The 17744-nt window shown below is 37.1% G+C and overlaps 1 protein-coding gene across 2 annotated transcripts; it reads left to right on the top strand.

The window, feature by feature from the left end:
* Positions 1–9008: 9008 nt before the first annotated feature.
* LOC112525772 (NF-X1-type zinc finger protein NFXL1) lies at positions 9009–12972 on the top strand. Of its 2 annotated transcripts, none has more exons than XM_025136035.1 (3): positions 9009–9140; positions 9239–9294; positions 9552–12972. In XM_025136035.1, the coding sequence occupies exon 3, from the start codon at positions 9558–9560 to the stop codon at positions 12816–12818; it is 3261 nt and encodes a 1086-aa protein (XP_024991803.1). In that variant the 5' UTR covers positions 9009–9140; positions 9239–9294; positions 9552–9557; the 3' UTR covers positions 12819–12972. The 2 variants fall into 2 exon arrangements, with proteins under 2 accessions (XP_024991803.1, XP_024991804.1); XM_025136036.1 differs by having other exon boundaries at positions 9011–9048.
* The last annotated feature ends 4772 nt before the right edge of the window (positions 12973–17744 follow it).

Genomic DNA, 17744 nt, shown 5'->3' with positions numbered 1-17744 from the left:
AAGTTCATTATTTATCTGTTCTACATTGTTAAAAGAGAAGATCATCACTGTTCTACATTCGAGGGGGAGAATGTTAGAAGATCTTTCTCAACAAACAATCGTCTGAAGATTTCAATGTGAAGATTTTTAGAAGTGTTTTCAAGAAGTCATAAAATGCTTAAAGAGACAAAGTTCAAACGAGATTCAACGCGCGAAAATTCTTTCAAGCCTGAATACAAAGGGGGAGAATGTTATGACTGAAAATCAGTGTTAAATTGTATTCGTCTTGAAAGATAAAGTTGTCTATAATTGTATAAGTCATCGTGTTTGACTTTGTTTTAGTTAGTTTGACTTTGACTAGAGGCTTTCAAGTTTGACCCTATATAAAGGGTTTATTCTTTGTAATTTTGAAAAGGGGCTCCATTGTAAAATCTCAGTTACGTAATATAGGGTTTGACCAAGATTGAAGGTTTGACTTTTCCTCTCAAACTCTCTCAACTCTCTTCTCATGTTCTTCAAGGTTAAATCATAATTCTGCCATGGATTCTTGAGTTCTTATTGAAGATTGATCAATAGTGACCTAACACTCTCTCAAGAAATCTTCATCCAAGGGGGAGAAAACACAAGGGAACCAACACACCACCTCCAAGAAAAAAATGTTGCTGAAGAATTCATGACCATAATCTTCAAGCCTATCGACCCCTCAAGGGTTGCTCAGAGCTCAAGGTTTGTCCCCTCAGCTTCTCAACCTGACTCTTCTTTAAACTCCTCCATAATCCCTTTTGGTCATCCAAATAAAAGGATACCTTTTTATTCCAACATCTGGAGCTCTTTTTGACGAATAGATGACTCAACTGAGGAAGCATCTCGACCAAACTAGAGTAAAAACTCCTCTTCGTACCTCTGGTTGTGGCCAGGTTGACTTCCTCATAGAAGCTGAAAGAGAAGAAGCACTCAAGGCCGAGGAAGAACTTCGTATTCAACGACAACAGACTGAAGACAACCTGAAGCTGGCTAAGTCACTAGCAGTCAAAATTATTCCCAAGGTAAAGTTGAAGAAGATGAACGATGTCAAATCCTAGGCTCAGTTGCTCGCTCAAGTTGAATGAGAACACCAGAGAGCACTGACGTTGAAGGATCGCGACAAGAAATGGAGTGAAGGGCGTATGAAGAAAAGGATAAGTCCCCACCGAATCTCAAACATCACAATCAATGGACGGATGAAAGATGGTGGAATGCTCATTTCCATGGTCATCACTAGAGACAACCTTGAAGCGGTCACTGAATACCCTTCGTATCTTGGACAATATGGCTATGACAAATGGCTAGAAATTCATCAAGTCATCCAGCGGTCACAGTCCAGGAACCGGCCAATTATTGAAGACATTCTGAAGGATCTTATCAAGAAGGTGTCCAGAGAGTTGCTGCCCAAGCAAAGAAGAAATCCTTCAGGCCCTAATGATAGACCTACTCTAAGGAATGAACATGAAACTAAGTTCTCCTTAGAGGAAATCCTAAAGGACTCAAAGAAGCCAGATATCTCTATGTTGAACCTCATTCTACCAGCAAAGGGTCCTTATATACCCAACACTATGCATATCAAGCCGGAGTATGAATTAAGATTCATCGACTATGACGGCAAGTACAACTTCCTAATAGTATCTGAGTTCCATCTCTTTACAATAGACCACCTCGAATATCTAAGATCTTGGTTGGACAACGACCTACCTGTTGAGACAATGGACCACATGACCAGAAAGGAATATCTACGTCGAAAGAAGCTAGAAGAAGAAGTATCAGGGTACATCAACTTCAGCGACCTAGAATAGTTAAAACTTTTTGTCTTGTAATCTTGTTTTCTTTTCATTACTTTCAGTGTACAACTATATGTAATAGGTCCAGAAATCACTGATGTAACACTTGTACTTTTCCAATGAATAAATATAAGTATTTTTTCAGTGTCACTGAAAAAGATCACTGAAAAGAGTAATAGGGACAAGTATCTATGAGTTCCAATTTACTCTTCCATTCACTGAGAACTTTTAGTCAGTGAATAAACTTTCAGTTTCAGTTATTATTACTTGTATTTGTTTCCTTTAAACTTGTAATCCTTTACAAGTTAAGTAAACTTATAAGAAAACTGTATCACTAAAAAAGATCCCAAAATAGTTAAAAGGGACTTGCATTTTACTTGTACCTTTTCCTTACTATTATAACTCAGGCAATTTTCTTTATGTCGATTTGTCATCATCAAATAGGGGGAGATTATTGATCATCTCTCTCATTAATTTGATGATGGTCCCTTTTACCTTACGAAGTATAGTATTTCTTTCATTTAGTTTCAGCGATCATCACTGACTCTGTTCAATGATCGCTTAACATGTATTGTAACTCCTTCAGAGATTGTTATACTTCAAGAAGACAAAATTCACATCAAAGAACCTTCAACACTGGCGAAGACAGAAACTGAAGATTAGAGACCAGCACGTTCGTGATCTGAAGCGACATTCAATGATTACAAGCTCGTCTAATTATATGTCAAGTCTGCACAAGTTTCAGCGAATGCTGAAGAGGCCCTCAGGTGTTATCCCAACATTCAACGATCAAATGAAGCTTGCCTTACACGATTGTTTTTGTCTTGTCCTCCTTCACACATAGGACAATCCCATATATTTTCTAGAGTATAGTATAGTACGGAGACACTCCGTCAACTCTATAGTGCTTACCTACTTTATAAAAAGAGGACTGCTCACATACAACCAAAGACACTGTTTACTGTAGCAAAGTACAAGCTTTCCTCCAAAATCTTGACACGTGTTTTGTACCTTCTGAATTGCATTAAATGCAATGGGTATAAATAGATGAGTTTCTCTACTCAGTTATAACTTCTTAACTTCTTCTCCTTTAAGAAACTTACCCAAGAAGATACTTCTCTCTTTCTACTCTCATCCTAAGAGAAAGAACCACTTAGAACAAGTGAAGAACATTTACATTTCCTTATTTCTTTGTAGCAAATCTTTTCTCTTTGCTATCTTGTAATTGTGTGAACCTTATATTGTTTAGATAGGTTTCTTTACCTTATCTTTTTCGCAAATAATCTGTAAAATTTGTATTGATCCTTCTTATCAATATCTATACTACCTTATTAATCAAATTTAATAAAAGTCTTAAAAGTCTTAAAATACTAAATGACCAAGATATCAAATTTGGTAAATGTCTTACTTAAAAAAGTACAAAATTTAAAACACAAGGTACTACTCAATTACTTTTAGTATATGTTGAGCTCCCAAGAAGACTTTCCCTACAAAATTATCTCCCCAATATGATTTTCCCTCCTCAAATTGAGTTCCCCAAGACGACTATTCAAGCTTTCAAGACGACGATTCAAGCTTCCAAGACGACGATTCGAGCTTCCAAGATGAATCGTCATCGCTCCTGTACTCGAATCATCAATATATCAATCCAGTGTTTCATCGTCATCTTCTTCAACCTTCAATCCAGTGGTTTCGTCATCATCTTCTTCAACCTTCAATCCAATGCTTCCATCGTTCAATCCATCTTCCTTCAACCTTCAATCCATCTTCCAGGTAATTACTTCAATCCATCTTGAAAACTAACCCACTCATTTGTCAAGTTTAGGTTCTATTTACACAAAAGAATAACACATATAATCCATCTCGAAACCTGACCCACTCATTATGTTCTCGAATCATTTTGTAGGTCTGATTACCGGATCTGTCGCTTCATAGATGAATGTACTCTGCTGAACTTAATGTAATCGTTACCTAATTATCTAAATAGTATTGGTATAATCACCTTTTCATAAAGGCATTGATCTATATTGTCCAATATTTGTGTTTCGGTTGTCTTGTTTCTTTTTCACCACACATCTATGTCAATGTAGCTAAGGAATATAGTCCATTCCATGGGTAAACAGTTTAAAGTATTATTAATGCACCCATATGATGTATGTCATATTCACTAAATTGAACAAATAAAAATGAATCTATAAGCAGGAAGTAAGTATGATTTAGAGTTAGAACACCCACACGCATGTTTTAATATTCAAGTAAACAACAAGTTATGCATAGGATAACATATGCTTTCACTATATTTTACCATGTAGACTTTATTTTACCCATGATTACCACTTTGTGCCTTAAAAGTACAAATCCTCTAGAGCAGGGTGTTTTGCCATGGAGTCCCAATTGTTTAAGCTCTTTCTTTCATATTACCTCCTAATGAGATATAGTCTTCCCCACAAGTTGTTAATGTTTTGGTATCTCACATTTTCATGGTTTAATCTTTGGCACTTGATTTAACTGAGAAGTTGTTTCTTTTCAGCCCTGTTGATTGCATTCGTTAGACGTCTGCTACACAACTATCTTTGCTTGAAGATGAAATGCGGAGGGTAGAAAGAGTGAATGTACGAATTACTGCAATAGATTTATCTTACATAGCAAAAGCAAATTATTACTGCATTGGTAAAACCATGTAACTACATAATACATAGCTTGCATATCAAAGAATTACACTCACTATAATAAAATGCCGACAAAAAAACTAAGCATACGAAACAATATGGTTGTATTAATTATGGTTTGGAGAAACCCCCATTAAACCACTTTCTTTTCCCCTTAATGACTTTTCAACCAAGGGGATAACAGTTCCAATGTTTAACGACCTAACTAGAAGGATTATCAGAAAGGATTCCTGATACCAGTATGATATAATGCTAACAACTCTTTCCATGTTCCTGTGGTTCTTGGAGACTCACCCAACATGTCTACAACATCATCCTTACTATTCTCCTTGGTCATTTAATGATTTGTAATTTAAAAATCATATTTTTTTCTTTTTCTTTTTCACATATTAGTTTTCGCCCATTTGTTTTTAGTTCATTCTTTATCTAAGAAGGGTACCACACTCTACATAATGGATCTCTTGATTTTCAGCTTAACATTTATGCAGAAATATTTTAACTTGTGATTTTATCTTGATTGATTATGTACTTAGGGGCCGTTTACCAAACGCTTACTTGGGTAAGCGCTTACCAAGTTATATTACCTTACCGTATGAATATAGTAAGGACAAAAAATGTTACCCTATAAGAATGAGGCAAGGACTGAGAGTCTTACCCCTTAATTTGTTTTCTCCACTTAAAAACTTTTTATTTTGAATCTCTTGATTTTCATCTTAACGTTTGTTTTCTTATTCATCTTTCTGCTTGATAGGGAGAAGACAACATGGTTCACAAATGAAGACTTGCTTCATTGCTTTCCTTCCATAGATTATGGCATCTTTGTCAATTTCCACTGAGAGTATAACTTGCTTCATTGCTTTCCTACCCAAAACTCTAAAAGTAATCACATTTCTTTGGACGTTTATCCAATTACAGGTTGATAAAGGTTGATGGGATTATTTGGTTGATGGAATGGATACTCGACTGATCAACATTAGTAATTCAAATGAATTTACAATGTTTGAACATGCTGAAATAGCGCAGAAGGTTAGTCTTTTTCTTGTATTCTTTCGAAAATCATCACTAGCATTTGAAAAATATGAAAAAATTAAACGAAAATGCTGCTAATCAATCCAAGGATAGAGATTAAGTTGTTAGAAAAACACATGATAATCCAGGTAGAGAAAGCCAAACATCACAAATGCAAATAAACTGCTTGGATGGGAGCCAATGATCAAACTGTGTGATGGGCTTCATTTGATTATATTTTTTTTCTTTTTTTGCCATTGTTATATCTTGTGGCCATTCAAGACTTAAAATAGTTTGTTCTTGTGGTTTTTAATTAATGTTGCACATGTTCTAATACAAAGTATGGATGGCCTCTGTGTAGTTCTTTTTTCACATTTACTTTACAATCTGTGCATCTCGTGAAACTGCTTTAAAAATTGTGGTGGCATGTTATGTGGCTAATAGACTTTATATATGATGAGGCAGGGTACTTGGGATACATTTTGCACAAGGTTAAGAGTACTCTGAGAGAAGTAAAATATAGGTTCATTGGGTTGAGTAAAAAAGAAGAGTTCCATATTCATGAGCTGATGCATGGTTGTACACTAAAATTTTGCCGGTCTCTTTTATCAGGATGTTGTCTCACTTGCACAGACTAAAGACGAACCAGAGGCAGCAGCTAAAAGGTTGACTGAGACCGTTTTTAACTGTGGAAGCTGTGATAACATCACCTGCATCATAGTGAAGCCTAACCATAATCCTGCAACAAAACCCGAATGCCAAAACGAATCTGAAACCAAAAGGCAAAGCCAAATCGAAATCAAAGGTGAAGCACAAAGCAAGACTGGAAATCAAGGGTGATGATGGTTGAAGGAGTTGAGAGCTCTGCTTTGTGTTAGATCATGGGTTTCAAGGCCTCATTTGTTGAATCCATAGGTTTGTTTTTAGCTTGCAGTGAATGCAGAAAGACACAACTGTCCAACACTTTCCTCTTGTGTAAATTATGAGTCTRCTATGGTGATTTTGTTTGCTTTTACAGTTCAATAAAAGATGTCACTTTCTTTTTGTTGGTGTAACCAAGTTTTTTGGATTTTATATTGAATTTACATTTCTCACTTTAGTGTTTTTGATAATTGACAAATTGATCACTTGTGAAGAGACCTAGGTAAGTTAAATGATCACTAATGAACATATGTTTATGCATTTATCATTTATTCAATTTGATCGAGTGTGTTTAAGAATACTTATATATTCAATGGTTCAAGTAAGTTAAGTGATATCGATTTATTATATGGATTCTTGATTATTTAAAGAATTAAAATTACTTTTAAAATAAGTAATTTTATATGATCGGTTGTCAAATTTCTTATAAATCGATTGTCAAATTTCAACATCAAATAGATTGTTGGATTGTTTCAGTTCCTCCCAAATCAATTGAATATGAAACAATCAATGATGTAGAGTCTGACAATTTCAAATACAAATCTTTATCCGTAGTTGATATGCCCACTTACATCTTTTTAAAATTTTAAATCCCGTCGCATTGCACGGGCACACAACTAGTATAATTTTAAAAAGTGAAAGTTTCCGTGTTTGTATTCATCATTCTCTCCCTTCTACAAACTGATTACCTTTAACTCTTGTAGATCTGGCTGGGACCAACATGGTTCAACTAGTTAATATGGTTGTGCTGCGAGAGTTAACTATTGTTGTATTCTGGGAGATAAACATTTGAGTAGGGATGTGTAGGACCCGATTGGTTAACATTCGAACCTGAACCAAAAATAAGGTGTTTATGCAAAACCCTAATGCCCCGAAATTTGAAAACCCGAAAACCGAATTTTAGTGGAAAATTTAGGTTTGGGTTGGGTTTGATTTTTGGCCACCGAACCTGTCCGAAAAACCCGAAATTTATATACATATATATTTTAAATACTATATAAATATATTTATTTATTATCTTTTGAAAATTTCAAAAATCTTAGTTGGTCGTGCTCTATTCTAATTTCTAAACATGTTATCGATTTATCAATTCTCTAAATCAATTGAATATACATAACGAAATCCAAACCCGACTGACCTCAACCTGAAACCCAAACTGAAGCAATCCAAAATCCAAAACCCAAAAACCAAAAACCGGGGCTTGATGTCCATATCTGAAATCCGATCGGGTTTTTGATTTGTCCACCCGAACCCGCCCGATGCACACCCCTACATCTGAGTGTCTCTAGCACGGAGGAAAGGACAAATTTGTCTTTAACTTTTATGGAGCATGTGCTTGCCACAGGTCTCAACATTTTCTTACGTATCTAATTATCGACATGCAAACAAACCGATTCGTAGTAGTTTTGAAATTCATATTTTTGTTTATTGTATTATTTCGTCTTTTACAACAATTATTAACAATACAATCATTTCTATTATATTCCTTTGCTACTTGAGGTATAATATTGATTTTCGTCAACTTGCATATAATTACATATGCTGCATCTGGTAGCTCTACAACATAGACTTCGACTATTTGCTAATCGGTATGTCAAATCTTTTAGCGAATATGAAATACATAAACTGATTTGCATCAAAATCAAATAACACGTTAACTCAAACCTTTTATGAAATTTATCACCCATCTCTAAGCACCTATTTTTCCTCGACTACCCACACAATCTTAAGATAACTCTTATTCTATAGTCATCCCATTTTTATCAATCCCAGTCAGACCTTGGGTTTAAGCACTTAACCGTAGGTTTAAGACTAGGTAACCAACCTAATTCTGTTAAGCTAGCTATATCAATTTATAACACCCTAGTTTGAGGTAGCATTCCTCTCAAAATTTCAGAAGAAAATAAAATGCGATATTATTTAATTATGCTAAATGTATGAAATAACAACTCACTTTAATACATTTTCTTATTATGGTATCATACTTTCATTTTTTTTTATTATAGTAATATACTATTAAATTATTTTCTATTAAAACATTGTACTATGAAAAGTTTACCATTATGGGTAACCTTTTGATTTGAATTAAAATTACATAACAAGTTTCCATACCATGTCATTGTTCGCGTGTAACATATTACTGACGTGACATTTCCTTTACATAATTGTATTTTTAGAAAAAGTTAACTTTATATATTATTTAGTAAATATCTTAGATTACAATACAAAGAAGATTTATATATCACAATTTATCTCATTAATATTTAAAAAATATTTTCAAAATTAAAAAAATATAAATTGTTACATCTTTTTACAAATCCAATAAAAAGTATAAGAATAAATCTATACTCTTGAAAAATACATATTACGATGAGATACATCAGGATATGTCGAATCAATGTTCATATTCATAAATAGATTTGAAATTAAACGTGATGGCTTCTCTTTTAACTCTAATTTTACACGATGTTGGAAGAAAATGGTTTAGTTTGGCGACCACGCATACACAAGTGGCCAATCAAGACACGATTCGATCGAAGCCTTCGCTTGCTCCCCAAGCGCTCGTCGATCTCATTGTCGGTCTCTCCTATAATTAAGCTCACCGCCCCAATTCTCTGTGCAAGCCCTTTCATATCTGCCTTCCAATTTTCAATCAGGTAAAGTGTTCTTCTTCCTCATCGGTAGGTTAAGCCGATTCCATTGTTTCTTTATCCAGCCGCTTCATACCTGCCTTCTAGTTTCGAATCAGGTAAACTGTTTTTATTATTTTCTTCCGATTGTTTTTGAATTTGTTTTGTTTGATTAGGTTTAGGATTTCTGATCCTTCATTTTCGTTTTCTAATACAGCCGAGTCAAATCTTTCGGCAATTCCTCTTTCAAAGTCGCCCCCAACTTGCAATCAGGTAAACTGTTTTATCTTTTCCTTGCAACTCATATTCGTTTATTTGTGTAATTAGGTTTTTCGGTTTGGATTTTATTTGTTTAAATTATATTTACGATTTTTTTATTTAATCGATTCGTTTGAACCGCCTTTCATTGCGCAGTTGATTCCTTCATTATTATATTTTCTAAATTTTTAATCGCTTTAGGTTTCATTTTTGTCTAATCTAAATTGCCATCATGTTTCGTTCATAACAGCTATTGAATCGTGATATTGTAGGTGGATATGAGCTCTCACGTTCGAAATGATAGAAGGGATAATAGGTCTAGGTTTCCACGTCGTCAAGAATGGATTCCCAGAGGATCAACTGCGACAGTCTCCACCACTGTTGTGGATGCTAGTTCCCCTTCGACAGTTGCCTCAAACCCAGATGGAAATAGCGAGGAACCTAATATTAGATCAGGTCCACAGCCTCAAAATGGTCTTAATAGAGGAAATTTTGGGGTGCAGAGGAGGCAGCATATAGCTCGCCCTGTAAATCAGAGTAGAGACAGAAGAAGAGATCCTCTATGTGAGGAGAGAGTTTCAAAAGGCACGACAGGAGCTTTACCACAGCTTGTTCAAGAAATCCAAGACAAACTTTTAAAGGGGACAATTGAGTGCATGATATGTTATGATATGGTGAGGCGGTCTGCCCCTATTTGGTCCTGCTCCAGCTGCTTCTCAATTTTTCATTTGCATTGTATCAAGAAATGGGCGAGGGCGCCTACTTCTATCGACTTGTCTGCTGAGAAAAATCAAGGATTTAATTGGCGTTGCCCAGGGTGCCAATCAGTACAGCTCACTTCCTCCAAGGATATTCGTTATGTTTGTTTCTGTGGAAAGAGGCAGGAACCACATTCAGACCCATATCTCACTCCTCATTCATGTGGAGAACCCTGCGGAAAGCCCCTTGAGAAGGAGGTTCCTGGTTCTGGTGTAAGTAGGGACGATCTTTGTCCTCATCGTTGTGTTCTGCAATGCCACCCTGGGCCATGCCCACCTTGCAAGGCTTTTGCTCCACCAAGAATATGTCCATGTGGGAAGAAAATAATCACCACAAGATGTTCTGATCAGAAATCTGTTCTTACTTGTGGCCAGCGCTGTGGGAAACCTCGTAAGTGTCTACGCCATCGTTGTGAGAAGACATGCCATGTGGGTCCTTGTGATGCTTGCGAGGTTCTCATTGATGCCTCATGTTTTTGCAAGAAAAAGACGGAGGCAGTCCTTTGTGGTGACATGGCAGTGAAGGGAGAAGTTAATGTAGAAGATGGTATCTTTTCATGCAGTTCACCTTGTGGAAAACCTCTTGCATGTGGAAACCATGTCTGTAAAGAAATTTGTCATCCTGGTCTTTGTGGGGACTGTGACCTGTTGCCAGGGAGAATTACGTCATGCTATTGTGGTAAATCAAGCTTACAGGAGGAGCGGCAGAGCTGTCTGGATCCAATCCCAACCTGCTCACAGATATGTGACAAAACCCTCTCTTGTGGGTTACATCGTTGTAAAGAGACATGCCATCCAGGGGAATGTGCACCTTGTCGAGTGATGGTTTCTCAAAAATGTCGTTGTGGATCAACTTCTCGAATCGTAGAATGCTTCAATACCACCAGGGGAGTAGAAGTATTTACATGTGATAAACCTTGTGGGCGCAAGAAGAACTGTGGTAGACACCGTTGCAGTGAGAGGTGCTGCCCACTTTCAAATTCCAGCAATGCCTCCAGGCCCCTCATCCAGGGATGGGATCCACATTTGTGTTCCAAGCCTTGTGAGAAGAAGCTAAGATGTGGGCAACATGATTGTGAATCACTGTGTCACAGTGGCCATTGCCCTCCTTGCCCTGAGACAATTTTCACTGATTTGACCTGTGCTTGTGGAAGATCTTCAATTCCTCCTCCACTACCTTGTGGTACACCGCCACCTTCTTGTCAATACCCTTGCTCCGTTCCTCAACCATGTGGTCACGTGTCTTCTCACAGCTGCCACTTTGGGGACTGTCCACCTTGTTCAGTTCCTATACCTAAGGAATGCATCGGAGGACATGTGGTCCTCAGAAACATACCATGTGGTTCAAAAGATATTAGATGTAACAAACTTTGTGGCAAGACAAGGCAGTGTGGGATGCATGCATGTTTAAGGACTTGCCACCCTTCTCCATGTGATTCCTCGGGTGGATCTACTTCTGGTGTGAAGGCTTCATGTGGTCAGACCTGTGGCGCTCCCAGGAGAGACTGCAGGCACACATGTACTGCCCTTTGTCACCCAAATAATGCATGTCCAGATGCAAGGTGCGAGTTCCCCGTCACAATAGCATGTTCTTGTGGTCGAATAACTGCAACTGTTCCTTGTGATGCTGGAAGCAGCAGCAATAGTGGTTACAATGCTGACACCCTTCTTGAAGCATCTGCAGTTCAGAAATTGCCAGTGCCGCTTCAACCCATCGAAGCAAATGGCAAGAAGATTCCACTTGGACAGAGGAAGCTCATGTGTGACGATGAATGTTCAAAGATGGAGCGTAAAAAGGTTCTTGCGGATGCTTTTGGTGTCACTAGTCCAAATTTGGAGGCATTACATTTTGGTGAGAATGTTATGGTTTCTGATATGCTAGGAGACCTATTCAGACGTGATCCTAAGTGGGTTTTGTCTGTTGAAGAGAGATGCAAGATGTTGGTGGTTGGCAGAGGCAGAGGGGGAGCCGCTGCGCTCAAGGTTCATGTGTTCTGTCCGATGTTGAAAGAGAAGAGAGATGCAGTGAGGCTAATTGCTGAGAGGTGGAAACTCTCGATAAATGCTGCTGGTTGGGAGCCAAAACGCTTTGTCGTCGTTCATGTTACACCAAAGTCCAAGGCCCCTGCACGGATTCTTGGTTCAAAAGGGATGAACCCTACAAACTTGATACATCCACCCAATTTTGATCCTGTGGTGGACATGGATCCTAGGTTGGTTGTTGCGTTGTTTGATCTACCAGGGGATGCAGATGTAAGTGCTTTGGTATTGAGGTTCGGTGGGGAATGTGAATTGGTGTGGTTGAATGACAAGAACGCATTGGCTGTGTTCAGTGATCCTGCTCGAGCTGCAACTGCTATGAGACGGTTAGACCATGGGTCTGTCTATTATGGGGCAACTGTGCTAGCTACATCGACAGGAGGCAATGCTTGGGGCTCAACAACACCCAAGGATAATCATATGCAAACAAATCCATGGAAGAAAGCTGTTGTTCAGGAGTCCAGCTCTGATTGGGGAGAGAGTTCATGGAATGTTGCAGAAGAGAACCCAGAAACAACGACAACATCATCATCAACATCATCATCATGGAAGGTAAAAGAAGCTGCTCCAATCACCGCATCAGCAAATCGGTGGAGCATTCTGGAATCAGAAGCTAGTCGTAGCGAAGAATCTGGAAAAGCCATAGGAGGAAGTAATGTGATGAATGAGCCATCCTCTAGTGGTTCAAATAAACAGGATGAGGACTCGGACGTAGTGGACTGGGAGACTGCATATGACTGAACCCAAGCAATTTTAGTGTTATGTTTTTGTTTTTTTCTTTTTCCTTTTTAAACTGCAACTTCTTTATGCAAAAACATTGATGGGTGAACATGGGTTTTGCCAGATGCATTTTTGTTTCTAAATGCTATTTTACCAAGTTGGTTTTGAGTTTCAACCTTTTGTTTTCACTTTTGCAGTGGTGGTTCTTGATGTCCCCTTCTTTGGGTTTCTTATATAATTGGCTGTGGACTTTGTTATTACTGGAGAATTACATGAAAAATGTAACCAATTTTGTCTTGGGTGGATATTACTGATAATTGCATCACGAAAAGACGTATCATTAAATCAAATTCGAAGATGCAAATCAAATATCAGGATTGGATAATCATGATCATGATATTTTCAATTGAATGGCATGTAGGTGGTTGATGACTTGATTCACAAGAGTCAAACCCAGTTGCTGCTGGTGTTTGGGTTAAAGTATAAACTGCTGTTTTGCATGTGTTTGAATTGATTCTAAGATGCTTTTTATGTTCGATTTGACACTTGTCCACATTTGGTTTGTAGGATCCCTTTTTTACGTCTTCATGTCCTCTGTGTGGCGACATGAAGGAAAAAATAATTCTATGTTTGGTTTGTTGGATTTTTTTAAATCCTACAAGCATGAGATTTTGAAATCCTTAAAGAATGTTCCGGATTTCATATGATTTCATAGGATTATATGAAATAAGGTTTTAAAAAATGATGTGTTTTAAAAAATTAATAAAATCTAATATTTCATAATATATTTAAAAAAATTCATTAATAATATAATAAGTTAATTAATATAAACTAGATGTTAAAAAAAATTAATTTATTGAATTTAATTGAACTTATTATTATGTTATATATAAATTTTTAAAAAATTGGATTTGTATGATCAAATACAAATTTTAAAAAATATCTAAATTCATTATATAATTTTAATAAAAAAAACAAAGTTAGACAACCTTATAAATCTTAGTTGATTAATATTTTTTCAAAGAAAATATTAAATCAAATATTTTATAATATTTTATTAAAATATACATCAAAGTTCTATTATTTAACCAATGCTCTTGCAGTGTTTATGAATTTGATGAACCGAGTATGTAGTGAATATCTTGATAAGTTCATTATTGTATTTATTGATGATATTCTTATATACTCGAAATCTGAAGAAGAGCATGTTGAACATTTTCGTCTGATCCTTGAACTTTAAAAAAAAGAAAAGTTGTATGCCAAATTGTCCAAATGTGAGTTCTGGTTAAGAGAAGTTCAATTTCTGGGTCATGTCATATCTGAAGCAGGAGTGAAAGTTGATCCTGCTAAGATTGAAGTAGTAGAGAAATGGGATGCACCGAGAACTTCTGAAGTCCGTAGTTTTCTGGGGTTAGCAGGTTACTACCGAAAATTTATTCAGGATTTCTCAAAATTGCAATACCATTAACGAAGCTGACTCGAAAAAATGTTAAGTTTCAGTGGGAAGAAGATCAACAAAAAACTATCAATTGTTAAAAGATCGTCTTTGCAGTGCTCTAGTTTTGTCCTTGCCAGAAGGATCAAAACACTTCATAGTTTACATTGATGCTTCAAAGTTGGGTTTGGATTGCATATTGATGTAGAGAGTAAAAGTAATTGCTTACGCGTCCAGACAATTGAAGGATCATGAAAAAACAATATCCGACACATGACATGGAACTTGCCGCCGTAGTCTTTTCTGAAGATTTGGAGACATTACTTGCTGGGAACCAAATGTAAGATCTTTACAGATCATAAAAGTCTCCAACATCTGTTCAGCCAAAAAGAATTAAACATGAGGCAACGACGATGGATTGAACTGGTAAATGATTATGACTGCGGAATTCTTTATCATCCGGGGAAAGCCAATGTGGTAGCAGATGCCTTAAGCAGAAAAGAAAAAAGTGGTACGATCAGGGTTATAGCTATGAGATTGAATCTTTTGTCAGATCTCCATAATGAAATTGCAAAGTGTCAGAGGGAAGCTGTAAAAGAAGAAAATTTCAAGAATGAAAGATTGGGTAAATTAATTTCCACAGTGGAAAAGAATGATAAAGAGCTTTTGTATTTTCAAGATCGGATTTGGGTAACATGCTATGGGAATATCCGGGAAATTATTTTGAATGAAAGTCATAAATCCCGGTATTTTATTCATCTTGGCAACAATAAAATGTATAAAGATTTACAACCATATTATTGGTGACCTGGCTAAAGAATGACATAGCAAAGTATGTGGAAAGATATATGACGTGCTTGCAGGTAAAGATTGACCATCATAAACCTTATGGGAGTCTGCAATCTTTAGAGATTCCTGTGTGGAAATGGGATCATATCACGATGGACTTCATCATGAATTTACCTCGTACTCCCAAAGAATATGATGCCATATGGGTGATTGTAGATCGCCTATCGAAATCCGCACATTTTTTTCCGATAAAAGATAATAATCCATTAGAAAGATTGGCAAAAGTCTACATCAAAGAGATTGTAACCAGACACGGAGTTGGCTATCTATTATCTTAGACAAAGATAATCGGTTTACATCAAAATTTTGGAAGAGTTTTCAGAAAGCTTTGGGGTCTTAGATTCGGCTAAGTACGACGTATCATCCACAAACTGACGGGCAAAGTGAAAGAACAATTCAGACTATTGAAGATATGTTAAAGGCTTGTGTTATAGACTTCGGAGGATCGTGGGAAGATCATTTGTCGTTAATTGTATTTGCCTATAACAATAGCTATCACTCCAGCATCCAAGCGGCACCGTATGAAGTTTTGTATGGTCGTAAATGCAGAACGTCATTATGTTGGAATGAAGTGAGTGAAAGACGATTAACAGGGCCATAAATTGTTCAAGTCACTTCTGAGAAAATTGAGCAGATTAGAGAAAAGATTAAAACAGCTCAAGACCGTCAGAAAAGCTATGTCGACAGACGCCACAAGCCAATTGAATTCGTTGTGGGAGATTATGTGATGCTGAAAGTCTCTCCGGGGAAAGGGGTTGTCAGATTCGGTAAGAGAGGTGTTGATCCTCTCTCTCAGTGATTTGATGATAAATCCCTTTTCACTTATACGTTGTATTAATGTTTCTGTCTTTTCAGTTCCACCGATCATAACTGAGCCTATTCAATGATCGTTGAAGAACTTGTATTGTAATTCAATCAGAGGCAGCGATACTTCAAGAAGACAACACTCACACCAAAGAACCTTCAGCCAAAGTCGAAGACTGAAACTGAAGGTTAGAGACTGACGAGTACGTGATCTGAAGCGGTACTCAGTGATTACAAGCCTGTCTACATATGTGTGAAGACTGCTCAAGCCTCACATACTGAAGAGACCTCCAGGTTATTCCAACATTTAGTGATCAAAGGAAGCATGCCAAGCACGATTTTTGTTGTCTTTTCCTTATGCACACAAAGGACAAACTCATACCCTTTCTAAATGTTGGTACGGTACGGAGCCGACTAGTTGACTCTATTGTCCATCAACTTTAGGTAAGGATGTCTGCTCATGAATAGTCATTTTTGTACTATTCACTGTAGCAAAGGACAAGCCTTCCTCTTAAGGCTTGACACACACTCTAACCCTACCGTATTGCATTAACTGAGTATTTAATGCAATGGGTATACATAGAAGTGTTTCTTCTCCATGCAGAGTGCACGCAACTCACTCTCATAACCTAATTATTACTTTGAGCATTCTCAAGCTTAAGTAAAAGAACTTTTCTTTACAACATTTCTTTCTCATTTGCTAAGAATCTGTGTGTAACCAAAGATTGTTTACATAGGTTTTCTTACCTTATCTTTCCGCAAACAGTCTTGTAAAATTTGTATTGATCTTCTCTATCAATATACATTTTAAATTTGAAAATATTATGTTTGTATCCATCCCCCCATTCTACAAATTGTTTTACTTATCTTGTAGACCCTCAAGGGACCAACAAGTGGTATCAGAGCAATGTCCTTTTGTCGCCAAGGCTGGTTCACCAGCTAAGGGCAAGAAAGTAGCCAAGGCTGAGAAGTCAACCAAGGCAAAATCATCCACTAAGGCTGCAAAAGCAACCAAAGTGAAGCAAACCGCTGGAGCCTCTTCTTCAGGCGTAGCGAAGACAACTCCTGCTTACAAGTCTTCAGCATCAGACATTGTAATTCCCTCCACTGAAGCCTCCTCTTCAGGTTCAGTGAAGACTTCCACTTAAACTACTTTAGTAGTGTCAGAGGATGTTTCTCTTTCCACTCAAACCTCTTCAGGTTTAGTGATGCCATTTGCTGATACTGATTCCTCAGCACCAGTGGATGATGCCTCTAACAACTCTGGACCCCAATAGCTAGGTACCAATAGCATTCTTAAATTGTTTCCTTGTACAGGACATCAAAGGTATATGGTATCTTGATAGTAGATGTTCAAGACATATGACTGGAGACACATCCCTGTTAACTCATTTCAAGGAAGAAATAGGACCTTCCGTAACCTTTGGTGGAAACGGAAAATGATATACTAAAGGATTTGGTATATTGACCAATGGTGTAACAATGTTCAAACGTGTTGCATATGCTGAAGGACTGAAGCACAATCTTCTTAGCATCAATCAGTTGTGTGATAAAGACTACACAGTTAAATTCTCGAAGAATTCATGTCACGTTCTTGACAAAGATGATAAGGTTGCCTTAACTGGTTCTCGCCTAGAGAATGTATATATCATCAATATGAATTCCTTTCTCATTGAGAACAACTGCTTCTTCTTTAAAGCCTCGTCAGACGTTAACTGGCTATGGCACAAACAGCTTTCTCATCTCAACTTCAAGACACTTAGCAAGCTGTCAAGAAATGATCTTGTCACTGGTCTTCCTCAACATTCTTTTGCAAAGGAATCTCTTTCCTCAGCATGTGAAAAAGAAAAACACACAAG

Source organism: Cynara cardunculus (assembly GCF_001531365.2).
Source record: "Cynara cardunculus var. scolymus isolate 2C chromosome LG 13, CcrdV1, whole genome shotgun sequence".
Lineage (NCBI taxonomy): Eukaryota > Viridiplantae > Streptophyta > Magnoliopsida > Asterales > Asteraceae > Cynara > Cynara cardunculus.
This window is presented reverse-complemented; position numbering and strand designations above follow the sequence as displayed.

Bases quoted from the DNA above. Each gene is read 5' to 3' on its own strand.
- LOC112525772 (XM_025136035.1), top strand. From the start codon at position 9,558: ATGAGCTCTCACGTTCGAAATGATAGAAGGGATAATAGGTCTAGGTTT.